This window comes from Rhea americana, unplaced genomic scaffold (assembly GCF_003343005.1).
Source record: "Rhea americana isolate MKP2758 unplaced genomic scaffold, rheAme1 scaffold_177, whole genome shotgun sequence".
Classification (NCBI taxonomy): domain Eukaryota; kingdom Metazoa; phylum Chordata; class Aves; order Rheiformes; family Rheidae; genus Rhea; species Rhea americana.
This window is the reverse complement of record NW_028185894.1, coordinates 215651-238022: the sequence shown is the minus strand read 5'-3', so window position 1 is coordinate 238022 and position 22372 is coordinate 215651. Positions and strand designations below refer to the sequence as shown.

General features: G+C 42.1%; 2 protein-coding genes across 4 annotated transcripts in view; one reads left to right on the top strand and one right to left on the bottom strand.

Moving 5' to 3' along the window:
• BOC (BOC cell adhesion associated, oncogene regulated) overlaps positions 1-7913 on the top strand; it is a 58664-nt gene extending 50751 nt beyond the window's left edge. For all 3 annotated transcript variants that reach the window (XM_085301432.1, XM_085301431.1, XM_085301433.1), the window contains 9 exons: positions 673-879; positions 1699-1880; positions 3062-3167; positions 3358-3480; positions 4199-4420; positions 4804-5030; positions 5632-5711; positions 6382-6575; positions 7202-7913. In XM_085301432.1, the coding sequence (XP_085157558.1) occupies positions 673-879; positions 1699-1880; positions 3062-3167; positions 3358-3480; positions 4199-4420; positions 4804-5030; positions 5632-5711; positions 6382-6575; positions 7202-7386 (1526 nt within the window). In that variant the 3' untranslated portion in view covers positions 7387-7913. The remainder of the gene's footprint in view (positions 1-672; positions 880-1698; positions 1881-3061; positions 3168-3357; positions 3481-4198; positions 4421-4803; positions 5031-5631; positions 5712-6381; positions 6576-7201) is intronic.
• A 1416-nt stretch (positions 7914-9329) lies between these two features.
• Positions 9330-22372, bottom strand: part of CFAP44 (cilia and flagella associated protein 44) — a 42865-nt gene continuing 29822 nt past the window's right edge. The window contains exons 26-35 of the mRNA XM_085301430.1: positions 19961-20464; positions 18324-18527; positions 17843-18038; positions 16740-16850; positions 15093-15223; positions 13803-13919; positions 12667-12868; positions 11778-11938; positions 10228-10362; positions 9330-9674 (exon numbers count right to left, since the gene is read on the bottom strand). Coding sequence (XP_085157556.1) covers positions 9396-9674; positions 10228-10362; positions 11778-11938; positions 12667-12868; positions 13803-13919; positions 15093-15223; positions 16740-16850; positions 17843-18038; positions 18324-18527; positions 19961-20464 — 2040 coding nt within the window. The 3' untranslated portion in view covers positions 9330-9395. The remainder of the gene's footprint in view (positions 9675-10227; positions 10363-11777; positions 11939-12666; positions 12869-13802; positions 13920-15092; positions 15224-16739; positions 16851-17842; positions 18039-18323; positions 18528-19960; positions 20465-22372) is intronic.

Genomic DNA, 22372 nt, shown 5'->3' with positions numbered 1-22372 from the left:
TCCACCTGGGTAATCCAGTTCGTTGCATTCCACCTTGTGCCTGCCATTAGTATTATTCACTGCTGCCATGACGCTTTGTGTGAATTGCCCTGTAGTCCTSCTTCCATCTTCCATTCATTCATGTGTCCCTTTTTTTCATCTTCTCCACAGTCAATATCTCTTTCTCTCCCACTTTTCAATTGTCTTCCTATCGAAGTATATTTCTACAAGGCAGAACTTTTTCTTATTTCCTCCTCTTAGTCCTTCCTCTGATCTCATSTCCTTCACCCATCTGTTCCCTTTCTTTCCCTATGTTCAGTCTCCTCTTACTGCTTCTACATCAGTCAAGCCTTCTGCTGTCACCAACCCTTCATCCACACCTCTCACTGCTACCCCTCCTATGATATGTGTATACACACCACTAATCTTGCCTCTTGGAYGTAAAGGGAGAGGAAAAGGGATGAGTTGCAAATAGGAATAAAAGAAGGTTGGAGAGCACAAAAGAGAAGGGGTGAGGGTTTGGGGTGCCACGTCTAATGAAGAGACAAAAGAAGAGAGTATTCATGATTTAAAGAACGCATGCGGGTGCAATGCAAGTAGTCCTTCACCTACATACCTCTGASCTACAGGATTCTCTAGATACAGTGRGATGAATATGTCTCATGTCTTGATGTCCTTCTCTGCCCYTTGCAGCTCCAGAGGCACCAGACCGTCCAACCATCTCCATGGCATCAGAGACATCTGTGTACGTGACCTGGATCCCCCGTGGGAATGGCGGGTTCCCCATCCAGTCTTTCCGTGTAGAATATAAGAAACTGAAGAAGATGGGAGACTGGGTCCTGGCCACCAGTGACATTCCTCCCTCTCGCCTCTCTGTGGAAATCCCAGGCCTAGAGAAAGGTAGGCAGGTGTTCTCACTTTCCAGAAAAGCTGTRCAGTCCCTGAAGGATGGTCAGCCAGCTGTCAGATCATGCTTAACCCTGAGGTGTGTGAGCAGAACAAAGCCTTCCCAGCTCCAGCCTTAAATGCAAGGGAAAACTCTCCAATTTCTCCAGCTGCATGGAACAGCTTAGACTTGACCTCCCTCAAGGAGGCTTGCACATGCTTRTCTATATTACAGGATGTAGTTACTAATGGCATAAGAGTATCTTGGTTTTATCACTTACTAGACCTTACAGATCCTTTCTCTTCCTAGCCACAGGCAAGGCATAGTGGCACACAATTCCCATTCCACTTCACATGAGGAAAGAAGGCATCACTGAGCTGGCCAGCTTAAAAGGGGAAAATATCTAGTTAAATTTAAAGAACAGAAATTGATGTTTGGGTAAGAGTAATTTAGACTCAGAGCTTTTAATGCTGATTTGTATACCTGATTTCCACGTAGTAAACGAAGGAAGCCTTTCCAGACCTGCTCTGGTGTCAGGATGTTTTTTTCGTGAGTCTCTGATCTACTCACATGCCTTTTAGTAYAGAATTTTGCTAGCTGACTTGTAGACCTTCCAGATAGAAACAGTGAGAGGGTAATAAAAGCAGGTGCAGTCTAGCACRTGACTGAAATCTGGCCACTGAATAKTTGTTCTTCCATCAAAGCCTCTCTGAAGCGCTTTCTGCCTTCTGGAGGAGATGTAGCTTCTCTCCACAAGCTTCTGCTGGCAGTGGAAGTCATTGAAGTCTTCAGTACTGTCCTGGTGCAACTCTTATTTCCAATTTCTCCCCTAGGCACTTCATATAAGTTCCGTGTCCGGGCACTGAACATCCTGGGAGAGAGTGAGCCCAGTGCTGCATCTCGGCTATATGTAGTGTCTGGGTATAGCAACCGTGTCTACGAGCGCCCTGTGGCTGGGCCATACATTACCTTCACAGATGCCATCAACGAGACCACCATCATGCTGAAGTGGATGGTATGTTTTGGGGTTGGGGCGAATGGGAAGAGAAGACCTCTGAGTGTACAGATGTGTGGGTGCTACTTTCCTAGTTCACAAATTCCCAAGTTACCATACTGGAGCCTRTCACAAAGGAGCACAAAAGAATCTGTGATCCAATAGCTCTCTGCAGCAAAGAAGGTCTRGGCTTGATCCAAGAAGGAGCAAGGAAAGTCTGAGAACTTAGGAAACCCTTTTTATCTGAATCCAGCATTATRTGCAGGACGCATTTCACTGTGTGTGTCCTCAGAGTCTTGACCATTTTGTTCAACAAGCATTGAYGCACAAGGTGACTGCTTGCTCTCCTGGCCAAATTCTTGGAATTCATTAGCCCTTGCGACTGTCCCAGTGGTTTCCAGCAGATATGTCCTTCACTTTCACTTTCTGGGTAATGATTCTAGGTGCTGGTAATCATTTACAGCAGTCCACCCTGGAGAATTTTTAGTAGAGAGTAGGATCTTTTGGATCACAAGCCCAGATTCAAGCATTTCCAGCAGCTTGGAGCTAATTCAGAGGGATGCATCACCCTTTTCTCTGCCACCTTCCTCTTGTCAGAAATTGCTACATGGCAGAATGGTCACTGCTGGTCCTTTAAACACAAACAGTAGCTGATAAACTTTGGTAAGGAGGAGTGGTCTCTTGCCAACCTCTGTGGTAAAATGCTGGGTGAAAGACAGCAGGAACAGCATGGCCCCAAGTGTTCCAGGTACAGGAACAGAGCTATCTACAGAGACATGAGTCTTCTGTGCTCACTGGTTCATGGCAAGATGTAGTTTGTCTGGCAGCCCTGAGCATAAYGAAGTGAAGGTGAATGGGCACTTAGCCTTGCCCAGCTGAGTAACTGTTGCTGAGGAATTTCTTCTCTAAAGCATTGACTGTGGGTCTTGGGAAGGAGCAGAATACTGKATATTTGATCTGATGGGACCAAATTCATGGGTCTTGTGTTACTGGAGAGAAGCAGGCTGTGAGGGTATAAAATAGCTCTCAGCCCTTGGAAGGAAGCCTTTACTGTGCAATCCAGTGGCAGCASTAGGACGATCTCCTTGCTGGATCTTCCTCCTGTCCCATCTCATTTCTGCKTCTGTTCCCCACCCAGCACAATATGGATCTGAGAGCATGCCATCTCTGCTAATTTCTGCTCCCCTTCCCATTCTCTGCAGTATATTCCAGCCAGCAACAACAACACTCCYATCCATGGCTTTTACATCTATTACCGCCCCACTGACAGTGACAATGACAGTGACTACAAGAAGGATGTGGTGGAAGGTAAGAGATATTGGGAGACTGGTCCCAGCTGCTGGTTCCTCCTGGAAGAATCACACGGCCAGAAGGAGCCCTGTGCACAAAAGGCAGGAGACTGTCGCAGCTGGTAGTCTTGCTTTGTCTAGCAGGTAGCTGGATCAGCCACATGTTCCCAGAGGAAGCTGGTGATATGGTTTGTGTGTTCCCTCTTCAGGAGATCGGTATTGGCACTCCATCAGCCACCTGCAGCCAGAGACCTCCTATGACATTAAGATGCAATGCTTCAACGAGGGTGGTGAAAGCGAGTTCAGCAATGTGATGATCTGTGAGACCAAAGGTAATGAGCTCTGCAAGGCACCTCTGGGAGTGCAGCCCTGCACCTTCCCTGCCTGCGGTTGTACAGAGCACAGCAAGCAGGTACCATCCCTACCTGCTATACTTCATCTTGGTTTGGGAAAGGAGGTGGAGGCAGAGGAGAAGAGACATGGAGGCAGCTTTGGGGCTGGGAGAAGAAAGGGGCAGGTTTGTTGATGCTGTTGCTTGGCATGTGTACGTACCCCTACCAGTACTCRCAGCACCTTTGTGCAGTGTGTTACAAGTCAGTTGCCATTTCCCTCAGAGTGGTAGTTACCTTTTGTCTCCCTGAGTGTTGGGTAGATAGATGGTGATTGGAACCAGGAGGGCTAACTTTCCCTTCCTGTTCTGAGCTGCTGTATTTGGCCTTAAGTAGTCTTTGAAGCAGCTGTGCTATCATTGTAGGAACAGCGTTAAGTCCAAGTGAATGGAGGAGCTTTTTTTTTTTTTTTTTTTTTTTGCTTTAGCATCCCAAGAGACTGGCAGATCTGTAAGCAATGCACGGAGGACCTGTCTGTACTGCGGTAGGCATTAGCCTATCCAAAAACTCTGGCAACCAGGAGCGCTCCTTTAAAGCCTCTGTAGCCACTGTCCATTCTGCAGCAGTGCAGACATCCCTGGTGCATCCTGCTCTTCCTCCTGCTGTCTGTCACCATAGAGTGATATGCCTATGTCTAACTCGCTGTCCTTTCCCTTCACAGCTCGGAAATCTCTTGGTCTGCCGGGTCGTCTTCCACCCTCAACGGTGCCCCCCCAGCAACATCCCCCACTTGGTGGTGGGCACAGTGGCCTCGGGACAGGGGCCATGGTGGCTCGTTCCAGCGACTTGCCATACTTGATTGTAGGGGTTGTACTGGGCTCCATTGTACTCCTCATCGTGGCCTTCATCCCTTTTTGCCTTTGGAGAGCTTGGTCCAAGCAGAGTAAGGATTCTTTCCTGAGGGCCAGTATACAAGATGTGCTCTGCCCTGTGGGTTAGACCTGACCTTGAGTGTAATTGAGTCAAGCACCCAAAAACACAAGGGCTCCACAATCTGGGAAGCAGGGAGGGTGTGGGCAGAGAATAAGTCCCAGATGTCTTGTGGTAGCCCATCACAACAATGACCACTATTTGCCCCTTGTCCTGCTTACCTTGTTGAGAAGGAACTCTGGGACTAGCTGAAGAGAAAATGAGCACCCCCTTCTCCTCTGTGTAGGCGCCCCTCCCATCATCTATCTCCAAGGATGTTTTGGGTGGCCAAAATGGCTGCCTGGTAGGCTTCACCTCTGCTCCTGGCCTCAGACTTCCTTTTTCTTCCCTTTGCAGAGCAAACCATTGACATGAGCTTCCCAGGAGCTGGGCTGCTGGTGTCATCCTGCCAATACACCATGGTGCCCCTGAGGAGCATCTCTGCTCCACGTGCCAACGGACATCCCTATGTTAATGGGCAGCGTTATCCCAATGGGGCACATCTGAATGGCATCTGCCCTTCTGCAGGAGTGGGCTATGCGAACACTAAGCCTCGAGATTATAGCCCAGATGACATGCAGCAGGTATGTCCACACCCAGGTTTAACAGTTGGTCTGACATGACTGTGGTTGCAGTGGGAGAACTCTGCTGGCATGCCTGGCACCCTTTGCAGAAGTAGAAGTTCTTTGTAGAAGTAGGAAGACTGGCTGCTTCTTGAGAGAGATTTCCCCTCTGCAGTGAAGTCTGAGACATGGGATGAGCTGGAAGGTCTCCACAATGCTGGTGAAGAGTTGATTTCTGGAGGCAGTGGCTCTAGGTACAGAGAAGGCAGTAAGCAAAGGGATCTCTTCATGCTAACAGTTCCTGTTTTTGCTGAGCAAATCTCATAGGGACTGACAGTGCTAAGGACACTGTATCTGTAAATAGTGACACAAGCCAAGGTAGTGGCACRACTAAGACCATGACTTGGTTATCATCCCCCACTGATTAAGCAGTGAGAAGTGAGTTTTTCAGTGCTCAGCCCCACTCTGGCCTCTGYAGCAGAAGAAACCATTTCAATTTTTTTTTTCTGTCTTCTTTCATGAGAGCTTCCCCATGGCTCTGGTTCTGTATCACAGATCAGCACCCTGCTCTTAACACTGCCCTGTGGCATTGCTCTGCTAAGATTCTCCCCTGTCTTTCCAGCTGCATGAGGAGACCAACACCTTGCTGCAGGCGAGAGTGCTGCAAAATGGAAATGCCCAGCAAGACTACCAGCCCTCCAGGTTAGTCCTCGCTTACAGAGGGGGAGAATGGGATGACCCAGCAGGGCCCACAAGAGTAGATGCTCATAAAAGCCAGCCCTCAATTTCTCTACTTTCTGTCTCAAATCACTTGGTAAACAATTCTGTACTCAAGCACTAGGCCTTCTTGGTCTACACGTTTTTAATAGAGCTCATTCCTCCTAAGCTTTGAGGGAAGGGTAATTTCATTTTAGAGATGGTCAAGACCTACTTTATTTTTTTTCCTCTTTCCCTTTTCTGCCTTTGCTCCTAAGTGGGAGACTAAAAAGGAGGATGAGAGAACTATGTAAGAACTATGAAACATCCAGCTGGATGCTGATAAACAGCTCTCGCAGAATCTGGCAATAGTTCAGTTGCAGGTGTGTGTCTCTCACTGTTCAGACTTTGAGTCGTTACTCCTGTGCTCCATGGGCAATACTGCTCCTCGCAGCTCCTGTGACATGCACCAGGTTTTGAATCATGGATATCAGTTCCTATCACCTCGTTCCCATCCTACAAGGACATCCCAATTTCCCATCTCCCCTCATTTAGGAATGCTCTATGTCATTACATTAATGCAGTTGGCTGAGCTACTACATAGCTTGTATCGTTAAAGGAAAAAAAAATCTGTGAATAGTGTTGAACAACCTTATCTGTTTGTCTGCCTCCCCAGATTGTCCAATTCAAGACCAGAAGACAGCTCTTTCCTCTACAGTCTCCCAGATGATTCCACTCATCAGCTTCTCCAGCCACAAGATGATTGTGCTCACCTTCAAGAGCACTTTGTTGGCCTGCATCATCCAGTGATAGGGAGCAAAATGGGAGGCCCTGGCCTGGATGCTCGACAAGATCCCATATTCCACCAAGGTCAGTTGTTTGGAAAGCTCAGAGATTGCTTCATCTCATTGTTTTAGGCTGATCTTGAAGGGAATTCTCATTATAGAGCCTTTTTGAAGGCTATGTTAATGCTCAGTAGTGTGGTGCAAGAGTATTCCTTAATACTGTACAGAACAGCAGCATGAAAAGCCTCACTAGCAGCTGGAGACTTAACTGCCTGGGCCAGTTTCAAAAGATGGATTCTCATTTTTCCAAAAGCTTGACCTATATGTTGTTAGAAGGTGTATACCTACCTCCAGTTGCAGGGACTTACTTAATCCCTACTTAATCTTCCAAGACTGCCAGTCAAACACAAAGACCAGTGAACAATTACTTGAATCCATTCCTTCAGGACTTGATCTAGCCTTCTTGTAGCATGGATCATGCATTTTTTTATGCRTGTACATTTAAGCTTGTAGCATCATGTGAAAGCATGGGAACAAACTCTGATAGAGGTAGGACTTTCAGAACATGGTTCTTTATCTTTGACCAGGGTACCTATATACTATAGGTCTACTATAAAGTAGACTGTTGACTAGAAAGCTGCCACAGCATCTTCCATTTCTACATGTATATTTCTATACATTCTAATAGTCTCTTGCACCTCTCTTTTTCAGGAAGCCCTTGCTGCCTTGGCCTGGTGCCAGTTGAAGAAGTAGAACGGCTAGATTGCTGCCAGTCAAGAGGAGATATCCATCCCCAGAATTCATTGCTCACATCTTTGGGTCAGGACCTACCAAGGCATCTGAAAAGCAGCCCACCACCACTGAAGCCCTTAGAGACTCATTCTCCTACCAGTTAGGGACGAAGTTGCCTTTTGCAAAAGACTTATTGTAAAGAGAGAAAGAGAATGGGTATTTATTTTTGTATAACATCTCTATTTATATATTTATGCACTTGTATATAGATGTATATGTGCCTTTTATAATGCTACAGAGACAGAAGGCATCCTCAGCAAAGCAACAGGAGGGGCCAARAAACAGGACAGCAGCCATCTATGGCACTAGGCTGTTCTTAAGAACAGAAGACTGAAAGAAAGCAGCACAAGAAACATTGTGGGACAGGGGCCCAAGCAGAGCTGCTGCTAACATCTAGCACTCTCTTTGCAGCAGGGGCTTCATGAAAGATGATGCTATGGAAAAGGTTTTTATTCCTTCTCCTCCACAGGATGGCATCTCCCAGGAACACACTCACATGAATGGACTGGAGTTATGCACTCTGCTTAATCAACTTTAACAACCTTTCACATATACGCCATCTGCAGCCGCATATCTGTAAAGACAAACCCATGCTTTAACATCTAAAATAAAGGCTTTAGTCTTTTCTCTGGCTAGCTGTACACTAAATTCTCCCATAAARTCAGTCTACTCTTTTTCCCTTGCAGAAACATAGCAAACAGGACACCTAGGGAAAGGTGATGTTATAGTCTGCTAGGCCATCYAATGCTGAGCTCAACAGAAGAGGGAAGACCCATGTGCCAGTTCAGTGACATAAAACCACTAGTGAGGGGTACAAGTGAAGAAATTTTCATTTGTGTCTAAGCATAGCTGCATGGGTTTGAGTGGGAAAATCCAAACCTCTGCAAATTCTTGTTTCCTTACCCCCACCATCCTATATTTTTTCTCACTTCAAAGGCTTTCAGCATCCAAGTCTGTTGGGTATTCTTTTTTCTCCCATCTCTTAAGGAAACAGAGGATGCTCAGTGCCTTCAGAGCTGCCCACTGAAGAAGCAAGCAGCAAAAGTATCATTCATTTTATTGTGCTGGGACCAGCAGGAACAGTTCTTGTGCCTGTCTGGGCTATGGTTGGATCCCAGCTGAGCATATACCAGCAAGAAGATATAAAAACAGCAGGAAAAGGCGGAGAGTGGAGAGGAGAAGCAAGAGCAGGTGCAGGTTGCATATTTTGTTTAATTAAAAATAACAACAAAACTGAAACCTCTCTGTGCTCAGCAGCTTTGCACTGAAAGAAAAGTGCAATAAAACCCCTCCACTTTTGAAGTTGAAGAAGCTTTTCACAGAAAGACAAGGTAAGAGCTGCTGTAGATGATCATGCACTGTCAACATCCTAGACACTAGAGGAAAGAAAGAATAAAACCTGAAAACATATAGAGCCTGGCTCTGCTCTCACTCTGATCAATACAGGCAGGTGCCAGTCAGTGGAGTTACGGTCTAACTTCAAATTTACTATAGCTTTCTAATACTAGGTTAACACTGTTCTGCACTCCAACATTAGACCTTCACTTCAGTGCCGTTTCCCACTTCTATAAAGCAGAAGCAAGCAAGAAATTCTTTGGTTGGGCCTATACCCTTAACAATGTAGGCCCTGCAGAGGAAGAGCCCTTTGCTTTTCCAAACAAATAACGTTTCCCTTCTCTTTTCACAATGACTTTAACTAGCTCAGTCTTAGGGATAAGAGAAGTGACTCTCAGCTGCCATTGCTGCTGGGATGGTCAATCAATAACAAAACACAGCTTTAAGGCAGACCCCTTTTACTATTCTCCAGTGCCAAAAACTAGATTTGCTATGTGAAATTGTTTCTTATATCCAACTTTCAAAAGCCATCCTCTTGACCAAGAGCTAAGAACACACACACACACTCACAGAGCATCTGTCCAGTGCAAATCTCTGCGATGGATTGATAATAATGTTTATTGGTTGTATTTGTTCTTTTTAYTCCCTATTTGTCACTACGATCATATTTTGCAAAGGACAACAGATACAAACCTTTACAACTAAACCCCTGCATAACAAAAACAGTTCCCTTCACGCTTACAGRGATTATTACCTCCACAGTTAACTATGTCCATATTTAAGGGGCACTCTGACCACCAGATACCCTTTCTGGTGTAGGAATAGGGAATGTTTCAGTTGGTGTCTCAGAGTCCCATGAAGGTAAAGGTTGGAGAAAGAGGTATGCATTTTTTCTGCTAAAGTGAGCAAGTTCCTCTCCTAGACGTACATCTTTCCTGCCTAGGAGAGTGATTTTTTCTTTCAGGAGTGCTGTCTCACCAACCATGTAGTTGAACACTGACTTCAGCCTGGCTTCCTCCATAGTGTCAGTACTTCGAGGGCCCTGAAATTCCGCTCCCTGTAAGGAGAGAAAAGTTARCTCCTATAAACCATGGGAGAAAGGACAGTGGGAATTTATTTCAAGTAGGAAAGAGAGGCTTTCTCAGAGGCAGATCAGCTTCATGACTGCTCTGCTTCTCAGTCAGAGGTACTTAGAAATCACTGAGTGAAGGACCATTAATTTAGCCTTGGACAGGTGGCTGGCTCATTCTCTAGTTCAGAGTAAAGAAAAYGTCCTAATTCATTTGGCTGTCTCCATGTAACAAGGAAATAGCTTTGACTTGCTATTAGAATTTCTCTAATTATAAGTAGGCAGGAAAGAAGATGGATTTGTTTCACTATTAGAAACCAGCTAAGAAATTAATAGAGAAGCTAAGGTATGGCCTACTTCAGGATCAGACCATCTTTCTTTCAGTAAGAACTGGAGCAGGCTGTACCACTAGGCAGTATTAGACTGAACTGCTGGCTGCAAAGCAAGATCTTAGACCACAGAAGCAGGAGGACCAGATAAATGCTCATCTATTTCTGAACAGTCCCTAACTTTGATGTGGTACAACAGCTAAAAAGCTTACTAGATCATTCTTTAGTGAATCCAGCTTAGTTTCAAGTTGCTGCTTTTCAAGGTAGAATTGGTTCAGCTGCTGCAGCTTGCTGGTGTTTTCTTTGGTCAGCATCATTAGCTGCTGCCGCAGGTCGACGATTCTTTCCTAGATAGATATAAACAGATAAGCCAGGATGAGATAATAAAAAGTGTGAAATAGGGAAGAAGTGCCAGTCAGGAATGTGAGTGTCACAAAAGAGACTGGGACCGACTGTGATCCTGAATGCACCGCATGATCTTGTAATATCCTTAGTACAAAGGCTTTTCTTTTTTAATTGTTCTTTTTTATTATTGCCAATGACTCAGCAGTTAGGCAAAGGGTGGGAAAGAAAAAAAAACAGATACATTGTATCTGTACCTCAGCATGCCTGTTCGATATTAAGATGGCTCCTATGCCTATTGCAAGCCAACATAGCAAAGGAATAGAAAAGGCTGGACCTATTAGTTTCTGTACTGAAATTTGACTCCCATGTCCAAATCCAGTGGAGGGACAGGAATTCTCTGCAGAGCTACAAACACAGATGACCGGGAGAGCAAGGAGTGGCAAACGTGCTTGAACACCCTACTTCCCCAGAAACGGACTGTTAGTGTCATGCTGCACAAACCCGCAAAGAGCAGGTGGTTCACTACAAACCTGCTTGGGTCCTCACCAAAGTCAATTATAAAAGTTTTGAGTCAGACTTAGATGTATCCTCTGTTGAAGGACACTGGACCAAGGAGCAGTGAATGTCCCCAATGAGGCTAAGCCCWGAATGTGCTGCCAACTAACATGAGCAGGAAAAAGTGGAAGTTAGAAAATGTATCAGATATATGTGTAAAGGCGATGGTGTTTTACTGCACAGGAAAAAAAATCTTAATCAGTTTAAAACAAGAATACTTGCTCATAGAGAGATTTTCTGGATCTTTTGCGATCTGCTCCAGACTGTTCTCTAATTTTCTCTCTCCTTATGTACACAGTGACAGACAACAGTGGTGCTTTGTGAGGATACTATAAGACTGCTGCCTGCTCACACTATTGTAGCAAAACCTTAGRCCCTCCAGATAGGCACGCACTTCCCATACTGTCAGTTACTGGCATGTTGCACAGTCTAACATCCCAGGCACGAGGCAGCACTGCTCTGCATTCAGAGAGTTATCACCAGATATAGTGGGAAGATGCAGTAGGTGCTGAATGCTGGCTGAAAGCCAGAGAAAAGATTCTAGTAAAAGCTGACAGAGAGAGTGAAGTAGAAGGATGTATTTGAGGAAAGTAAAAAAACTAAACAAAATCAACCAAACAAACAAAAAACAAAAACAGATTAACTACCTCCACGAAAAAATAGGCTGCGTTGCAGCAACTGGAGGAAAGATAGGAAGGATGATGGAAAATAAGCTTTGAACATTATAGTCTCTTGATTACAGATGGGGGAAAAAATGAACATGTTAACCAAAGATTTTAGTGTGGCTATTCAAACTCAAGCAAATGAAGCCTTAATAGAMCAGCATCATCATCATCCATTATCTCTTCCTCTTGTTCCTTACCTCCCATTCTTCGAGTTCCTGGGAATGCACATATTCTTTCTCCATTGTTTGCACCTTCAACTCTTCCAAGTGTGCGTTAACTGAGTGTGCTTGGAGTGCTTCTAAATCAACCAGTTGGCCAAACTTTGTCATCATCAGCTGATTACACTTCTCTTCCAGTCCTAACAGAAAGGGTATGGCACTCACTGAAGAACTCACTTTTGCCCATTAGTAAGGATTTGCAGCTTATTCATAGCTCCCTTTGTCTGAGCTCTTTGATACTTGCTCTCTAAGAAATATTTTATACAAAGCCATACAAAGCTCAACCAAATGCTGTTATTTGTCCCTGGCACTGATCAAGCCTATGTTGCCACCAGGCCACATGCCTGGCCAGTCCTGGTCAGTCACTCCCATGCTGAAGGCTATCTAAAGTCTTGGCAGTTCCACAGAGGTGGGTTTGGCAGTGCCAGATACGTGAACATCTTTAGGGTTGGTCATTCAGGAATTGTTTTGAATAGGGCTTGCCTTGTTCTTCAAAGGAGGAAAGGGGAAGAAATTGCTGAAAAAGTTTATGTGACTTTAGAGGAAGTACTTTTTCCTAGCAGTTCTGACTTAGAGCCAAAAATAGCAATTGTGTGTCCTGATTTCCAGTGTCTCCTCTCAGTCAGCTCTGCTTTCACTAAGTTCCCAAATTAACACAGCCAAATAACTCTGCAATGCTGGCGCACTACCAGTACTTCATCAAAACAGCCCACGATCTGTTTTTTTTTCTGTTTTATTTTCTGCAATAACCATCTGGGACATCTGTGTGCGTGTAAAGATAACAGACTGCTGGTGAGTTACTCACACCCAGAAAGAGACACAGAAAGAGCACTAGCAAACTGTGTTGTTTAGAGTCTCTGTTACTCACGCTGAATCTTTATCTCCATCTCCTTTTTGTCCTGGACAAGCTGCTTATGTTGTTGTCGGGCCTTCCTAAAKATCTCTCTCTGCATTATCTTTTCATTCTGTAGGTCCAGAATTCTCTTCTGCAGATACTCCAAGGACTGGTTGGTAAATACCAAAGCTTGGGAGAAGTCACTAGGTATCTCCCCATTAACCAAGTACTCCACCTGCCAGAAACAGCCATAAGCAATGCTAACTTTTATTTTCTAAGGGTGCTGGTGACCTCTCYGGATAACAAATGTGTGAGTGTTAGAGAACTGTCAAGTGAGGAAACACTGAACATAGACACAACTCACGTTTTGGGACAAATAATCACCACCACGCAGCAAAGCTAAAAGGCTGCTTAGAGCTCTGTGTTGATTCTCTCCACAAAGTTGTCTACTCTTCCTCATACAGTGTCTGGAACTGAGGGGGAGAGAGGAACTCCCTACCAAACATCTGTGGCTTTCAGATGATCTGGGAGCTGCAGAATTGTGCAGCCAGGTATGAGACTCTTCTGTCTTTCTTACCGATGTTTTAATGAAGGGAGATTAAACAAATGGAGAGAGCTGAGCTTGTCTCAGAAGTATTTGAGCCAGAATAGGCAGAGGCAGATGAGGCCTATCATCTTTCCCTGAGGACAAGACTCAGTCCTGAGGAAATAAGAGCATTGTCTTGAGTTTTTCCTCTTCATTCTCTGCTCATCATACATGGAATAAAAAGCTGTGTGGATGAATGCATTATATCCAATCCAGCATTCTTGAACTGGGCAAAACTCCCACTAGTTTCAATAGGGATTTTTTTTCCCAGAAAACTATCAATAGGCACAGACCTGAAGAAAAATCCCATGCCAAACCTGTAAAATGCTTGAAGGCTACACATATTTCAGCAATGGGCCAACCTGCCTGTCCTTATCCCTTTTCTGTCAGTAGAGGAGTAGAGAAGGAAAAATCTAGAGTAACAGCAATATGAAGTTCAATTCATAGCACTGTCACTCCAAGGAGAACGTAGCAAATCCAGAACTAAGGTTCTCCAAAACCAGTAACAGTACTGTCTAAAGGTAAAGAGTTTATTTTGCATCTGTCAAAAGTAGAAGTGATAAATGCAGAACATGTGAATTACCTGATGAAGTTTCAAAGGCACAACTACATGCAGCTCATTCAATCTCTGCTGCTTTTCCCGCTGAAAGGCCTCCAGTTCCCCCTCTGCTGTGTCCAGGCTAGCTTCTACTACTTTTGCCTGCCGAAAAACAAATTGTGGACAAGCACAATTCTCAAGAAAGTTCTCAAGTAAGTGAGGCAGCAAGGTTCTGTGTTAAGAGTCCTTGATCTGAAGGGAAAGAAGCATGGAAAAACAATAGATATTTTTTTAAAACGTGCTATGATAGATGAGTTTCACTAACATGACATTGAGCTACCTATTCAAGCAAGACTCTACGCTGAATACTTCTATGCACATGTACACACACAGAAGTCTTTTTACTGGAAAAGCCATGTATGCATCAAGAAACAGCTGCTCTGTTTAGTGTCTAAAACACTTCTAGATCTACAGAGCCTGCAAGATATTTTTTTATTGTCTTATGCCTGGAAAGGCTTATTGATTCTGCATGAGAAAGAAACAATTCAGACTCAAATGTCAGACTCCAGGGTGAATATGTGGCAGCTGGCACTTAGGAAAGCCTTTAAAAACTAAATAAACAACAACAACAAAAAAGTCGTAAGTTAAACATATTTGATGGGTCGTTTTTAAGACACAATAAAAGGGAGCCTTGCATAATGTTATTTTGGCAGAACTCCCAATCACAGATAACCTTTGAAATTAAGATATTTTTGAATTAATACAAAGCAAATGCCTCGATAAATGTAGGAGCTGAGAAAGMGCTAAAAGGAAAACTCGCAAATGAGTTTATTTTATGATTACTGTGACAAAGAGCAGAAGAAAATAACTAGAAGCAAAAGAAATAGATGGAAGAGATGCCTTTTTTATTCTCCACTTATTTGAGCATGCATTTGTGTTAGGACAAGCATGCTCTATATGTTCTATCCCCATAAACATGGGCATAAGATGGGCCAAGCTACATCAAGTGTTGCATCTAAACCAGGTAGTCCAAATCTTGCTGCTGCATGAGGATTAGACAGTTGGAAAAGAGATGGACCTAAAGCTTGGAGCCAGACCCAAAGCAGCTGGGGCTAGACCACCTTGATTTACCCATTTCAGGGTGACGTATGTTGAGCCTTCTGCTGTGGCTGTGAGGCTGCATCCTGCCTCCATGCTAGCATGGCTATCTCTCCCCAGATTGAGGCCCCTTGAAAGGTTAGTGCTCTAGTTTCAAATCCCAGACAAATTCAGTTTCCTAGTGTTCTCACTCTGCTGGAGGCAACTGATGCTTGTCGAGAAGAGGACACACAGTACCTTTTTGGCCAAGGCATCATATTCCTTTCTGAGATTGTCAGCAGCTTTCTTCTGCTCTATTAAAGCATCCTCAATGTCTAATCGCTTCTCACGGAGCTGGATAGTGTTTTGGAAGAGTGCCTCATCACAATCTGAGAAGGAAAGGGTCATAGGATAGTTTAGTTTCATTACAACTGCACTGTAATTACAAGCTTGAGCTAGCTGCTTCTCCTACTATGCAGGTTACCCATAATAACACCATGCTGTTGGTCCTTAGAGCTTTGTTAGACTTCCACAATCTGGGCTGACTGTCTTCWTGATTGTGACTGAACATCTTGGATGGATCTTTTTTTCTTTACATTCAGTCCAAACAGTTTGCTTCAGAAMTAAACATGCATCAAATGCAATATTAAATCCAAATGCTCACAAGTTATGTTATGTAACTAATTCAGTCCCAGAAATTAACGTGTGTTATGGTACAATCTTTAGTTATGAGAATATGTAGTTATTTGTCCATAGCACCTGTCAGTATAAACAATGGACTTGCTATGGGGATCATTTATAGCTTTATTTGCAAAGGCAGTTGGGGTCCATAGGACCTGTTTCATTTGTTTGATACAAAGCAAGACCTGTGAATCTAACACAGTGACTTCAGTAATCAATACAGCTTTATATACCCAAATCAGCTGGCATAAGAAGTCCAATAAAGGACAAGACAAACTACACTTAAAAGCACAAATATGAAGGTGCAAAATGTAGGTTATTATTTCATCACTAAATTAGTAATTTAGAGTGTTTCAATAATAAGTAAAAATCTTCTGTATTTCTTCCTAATATTTCATTTTAAAAGAGGTAGGAGAGGAGTTAATCAATAATCCAATTTGTGAAAATGAGGTTTTTCTTTTAAATCCAATTTTAAAACAATATGATAAGGCAATTTGATGGTAAATTTTAACCAAAAATAAAGCAATGTTGTTAAGTGGTCATTGATATATCACTCAAAGATTGAAAAAGAAACCTAAAGTAGGGTTTAGGGGGATAGTTTTAAAAAGTTTAAATACCAATTAAGTAAGTCAAACCAAAAAAAAAAAAAAGTTGGTTGCCTTTGTTGAACAAGTGAATGAATAGGATTTTGCAAAATAAAGCTCCTAACCATTCAAATACCCACCAGAGAAAAGCCTAGCAACAGTCAATTGCCATATAAATCCACRAGGTGGTAACAAAGAGCTTAATTTAACACTGCTGGAGAATTTCCCCAGAACTCCCCTCACAGGCATGAAGCACAGGGAGGTAGCAGGTTTCTGGAGAGCATCTGCAGCCTTGCTCCAGCTCTGCTCACACTAGGAGTGTCTTCTCTATAGAAAACGGCCATGAAAGGTGAAGGATCCTTTATATATAGTAATTAATTCTTAGCATTCAGCTAAGCTTTTTTTTTTTTTTCCCCAAACATTTTTAGTAAGGTGTTCTGTACAACAGCGGTTTTATTATCTTCACTGAGATTTTTTAAGGAGAAAGGTCCCACTCAGGAGGAGCGAATACTCTCTTACCCTTACTAATAGTATTAATATGAAACAAATAATGAGAAAATATGTGTTTTCATTTTAAATACACATTATTGCACATAAAGATAAACAGATAATCAATTCAGTGAAATGATGGCTTAGGTACTTTTTGGGCAAACCGAGTCATCAAAGACTTCATCTTCAGATCCTGAATCTTCTTCATCACTCTCCAAGCTGGACTCTTCATCACTCTCCTCTTCACTCTCACCTTCTTCATCTAGAAGAAAAGGACAGTATTGCTGGCTTGCAAAAGACCCACAGACCCTTTAGCTGTACACTGTGCTGATGTGCTGGCATCCCTCATAATCCAAGAAAATCACCYTAGTAATATACGGACCCAGGCACGTTTTGCCTATCCCATTGATTTGATGATTTAAAGAAAAAAGTGAAGGAGAGAGAACATCCAATAGCACCATATGCACAAATAAACACAGGCACATTTTGAAGGACTTTCTTCAAGGATTTTTCTTCTTTTTGTATGTACTAGCTATTTGGAATTTAAACATAACGGGTTTACCATTCTACTACAGAAATTAATCAGTCAGRTAAAACGCACAGAGGCACAAAAACTGTCACAAAAGCATCACTATTGTCTGTACTTTTTGCACATCATGTCACCCTTGAAATCAAAAATCAAGTCAGAGACAGCAAACACGTATTTTAGCTCAATAACACTGCCTAGTCTTAATAGTTTAAATACCTAGTCACTAAGACGAATGAAATCATTTCAAAATATGTTTAGTCCAGTGACTAATGGATGATTGTAGATTGGGTTTATGACCTCTCATTAGTAAATGGACAGATTAAAGGAAAATGTCATGAACATGGCAGATAAATCACTTATCCATAGCTCCCATTGGTAGAGCATAGGAAGTAGCTATTAAAAGCTTTGCCTCTTCTTCCTGCTGATTATCRATGTATCCTCAATACTGACATACAGGAAGTAAGTTTTAGGAGCTGTCATCAGACCAAATGTAATCATGCCAGAGACTGAATTACACCATTCTTATAATGCAAAATGGCTGCCACAGAATGTAAGTTTTCATATAGGCAAAAGCTGGATAGGTCTAATCTATTTGTTTTTTTGAACCAAGTTGAATGTTGAATGCTGTATGTAGGACTCCATGCACGTTGAGATGTTTACCTGATAGCAAGGAAATATGTATAATAAATCCATAAATCAGAAAAAGAATAAATAGTGTCTCCAACCTGCTTCTCTTTCTACTTCTTTCTTTTTAATGCGCTTGATTTTTTTCTTCAGAACTTTGGTCAGGAAACRGGCAAACTTGTTATTTTCTCCAAGGGATGCTTGGAAGGTGGCATAAAGAGCTTTCTCACAGTCCTGAAGCTTTGCAATCTCATACTTTCTATCCTCCATCTGTGCAAGGTAGCTATTTAATTTCTGCTATATATATATATAAAAAAAAAGCTCTTAATTTAAAGGATATGATTTGTCACTAATTCCACATCACTAAGTACCCATTAAAATACAATTATTAWGATTTAGAAAAATTTAACTATTTGAAGCTAAAAGTGACCATTATTGAGAGCTTCTTATTTCCACAAATTAGCACTGAACACTGAGTCAGTGCTAAAGGGAAGAGATGACATCATTTATTTTATGGATTGCTTTTGTTTCAAGCCACTCGTTAGCAGTGTTATTAAATCCAGACACATGTGGACTACTTACTTGCATGGCCTTCTGCTCACTGAAGAGAGTATTAACACGCCCCTGTAGAAGGTCCTCATGTTTTTCGAAGTTCTTCAAGAGAAGCAGCTCTTCAAACCATGTGATGTGGCACAGGTCAGCACATTTCATCTGCACATCTAGCTTCAGTTTCATATGTCGCAGGTAGCGGAGTTCAGCATCAAAGTTGATCACCAGTGTATTGATCTGGAGCACATGAGAAAGGCAAATCAGAGACAGGGCAAGTATTAYAAGTGAGCTAAAGATGTTAAGCTAGAGAAAGGAGTAGAATGCAAATATCCTCTCTTTGCCAAGTCAAAAACTTGCCCATGTTATTTACTATGAACTACTGAAGTGTTTACAAAGACAAAATTAAACCCAAATGTGTCTTTGTTCTCAGCACAAAGACACAAGAATCACTAGAACTTCACAGAAATGTTTCAGTGCCTCCCATAGTGCTCAAGGAAATATTTTACTTGTCATACACACAGTGTTCTACAATAGCCTGAAGCAGTTCATTGTAACAATCCTAGATATAGCAACAAACCTATTACTGTCTTCTGCCTTGACACACTTGTCTTGGAATAYGTACTGGGTCTTTCCATAGACATTTACAGTGAAATTTGTACTAACAGCTGCTAACAGGAGCGGCTGCTATATATGTGATGGTCAAAGCAGCATYTGCATGTTTTCTCAAAACCTTCATATATAGAAACACAAAGGTGTCTGTGATGGGTTAGACCATAGACTCAATGGCCAACAGAAAATGCTTTAGGAAAGAAGATAAGAAGCAGGGCAAACAATTGAACAATGATACACTTTCAGCATTCTCCCCACTATACCACCCTAAACTCTGACTTTGGAGATATCCTGAGTCTGAGGTGGTATGTTTGTCATCAGCAGCTTTGAATTGATTCCCTCCCCCCACCCCAGGTTTATTAAATTGTAGTTTTCCGCCATCCCAAAGTTAGAAGTGCCAAAGTTCAATTATTATCGGCTAGGAAAACTACTCTCATGTGAATGTTTTAAGCCTTCTACCTGACCATTTAATTTGATATCCCTCCTCTTTTAAGAGGCAAGTTCCACTCTCCTTTTCTAGCAGTTCATGATTTTGTCATCTCTGTCACATCCCCTCCAGTTGCCTCATTTCCTGGTCAAAGATGCCCAGGACATGCCTTTTAAAGAAGCTTTTCCATGACTTTAAGCATTCTTGTTACTCTCTCCTGTACCTTTTCTGATTCTACAAAATTAGTTTTGAGATCAAAAGGCCAGGATTACTCATGTTATCTGAGAGCTAAGAACATCATGTGTCTATGAAGGTATAGTGATAACTCATTTTTTCCTCCATCACTTTCTAAATAATTTCTAATACTCTATTTGTCTTTTTTGACCACTGAGCTCACGCTTTCACAGAACAGTTAATAATAACTCCAAGATCTGTTTTTCTATTGACAGTAGTCAGCACAGTAATCACAGTTAGGGATTTATACTGATTTACACTGTAAATTTACTCTAGATAACATTCTCCTGAAATTCCCAAAGGCAAGAGTAGCTGCAGCACTGAGACGGAAGAGTTTCTGGTTTTATTTCTGATAGAGTGGGGTTATTCAATCTGAAAAAATGAACTTTTGGTTTCCTACCCTTTTAATCAAGGTCTCCTGTAAGTATATGTTTCTAATCTTCTCCCTCTTTATTATTTCCAATTCCATTTCTGTTGGTTCTGCCTTCTCAATCTCAAAAACCTTTGGCTGCTCTGTGACCACAGATGATGGTATTTTTATTGAGCGCATACTTGTGGTCCGTGTCATAGGCTCAGTCTCACTGATGGAAGGACCATGAAGAAACCTTTCTCTGAAAACACCAAATGTATTTTCACATTCCAACTGTTCCTGGTGCTTTGCCTTGGCCTCCTGCTCATGTTTGAACTTCAGGAGGATGTCACTGTCAAATTGGAATTTTTTTTCTGGAACTTCATCCAGGTGTAACTGAGGGATTGGGGGAAGAGGGAGCTGTTCAGATAAATCCAAGGCTGCCTGCACAGATTTCAGTTCTTGCACTAAACACTTGATTTCATCAATAATAGAAATCTTGAGATCCCGCAAAGACATGATCTGCTTGTTCATGTTCACTTTCTTCTCATGGATCTGCAAAGAAAAAACAAWTTTAGGAGCATTCCCCAGGGACATTTACATAGCATGTGATCTCCCCCAATACAAGTAATGGATAAGTGGCTTGTCATACTGACTTTCCTTCTTTCCATATCAACTTTCTTTTCTGTACCTTCTCTGCAAATTAGCATTTCTTAGACAGTCTTTGAAACAAAGCAGCTATCTCATACAACCTTGAAGAAATGATCAGTCCTCCATAAATGTAGATCTGGAAGATGAGTTGAGATTGTCTTTTATCTGTGAAGCTGAAAACACAACTACTGTAGGCCATTGGAAGTGGAAGAACTATCTGAATTTTCAAAGTATAGTAGATAGCAATATTAAATGCAAGAAAGTTGAATTTTGCAAACTTTTGCAATTGGATAAAAAGCACTAGATGTCCAAAACAAATTCTCTCTAGGCCTTCCAATAATCCAGGATCCCTAAGTCAACTCAGAAAAATTTGGGATCAGCTGAATATTTTTCTCCAACTCAAAGATAAATATCCACTGATCTGAAATGTAAGGGGCATGAATTAAACAGATGAGTGCAACAAAGCCTCTTAGTAACTTCTTGTTTGCATCTTTACTGACCTGAAAACAGATCTCAGGGCACTAATAAAGGGACACTGTATTCATTTCYTCTCTTCACACGAATTAACAATAGAACGTGACTATGAATGCATTTGGCAGAAACTTCTCTTACCTTGATAAAAGAAAACAACCCCATACACCAGCCATCTGAAGTAAYTGGATTTCTGCTTCTGTATAAACCTATGATTTACAACAAGAACTATTCCCTTTGTTTGTATTGGCTTATCCTACTGAACTAGATTAACCACTGGGAACTCTGTAACATCATCATACAGTGAAGTACTGAYGCTTGGGCATTAAACTGATACAATAAAGCCCCTGAGATTATAGCATTGCTATAATGCTGTATATATAATGCTGTAACCTCATTATCAAAGCAACTCAGCCTAGAGGGAGCCTGAGGTTAGTCAACAGGTTTGCAAGGATAGGACTGAGGAAAATTCAAGGCTTTTTTTTTTTGAGGAATTGAGACACTTTTATACAGAGTATGATTTTTGCATTGYGATACTTAGATAAACTATGCTGAGTAGAGGCCCGTTTGTCAGTAAGCAAGGCAAGAAATGTCCCCATACCAAAAAGCAACTAGACAAAATCAAGTCCAGAGGACATATTTCTTCATTGTTCTTTTAGCTAAAGAAGTTTGTCTTCACTTTTCTACACTGTAGCTAAATAAAATGAAAAACCTATGAGTTCCTATGAGATGAAGGAAAATAAAAAAGAAGTCACAAAGAAACCAACAAAGGTACTGCAAAACATTTGAGCTTAGTGGTTAAAAGGTATGTAGTGGTTAAGAGGGTCCTGCCACAGGGAGGTAGCACGAAAACATCTGGTTTCCCAGAAAGATTCCACTGCTCAGCACCCAGCAGCAGTGATCCTCCAAGTGCCAATACGAAGAARCAACTCTAAAAAGACTTGTCTCTGCTCACATCCCTGTTTGTTTATAGGTATTTCATGACAGCGATTATTTAGTTCAGAGTTTTAAAAAAAGTATACCAATGACTAGATGACAGGATTTGTTCGAAAATTTTGAAAGACAGATGTTCCTATTGAAGTGCTGGAAAAGGTAAATTCTCCTTCTTGTTTAAGAAGGGCCAGCTGAAAGTTATCCTGGATTGATCTGAGCTTGAGATTCATGAAGCGGTAACAGTTCACAAGTTGATTTGTAACTGAAGTTGACTTGACACAGCCCATCCTTCAAGGCTTCCCGCATCCAATTGATCTCCTTTAAAAAAATGTCATCAGGGACTAATATGCCCATCCTCCCTCCTCCAGAAAGGGGGATATTTTCATACCAGTGAATCAGTTTACATAC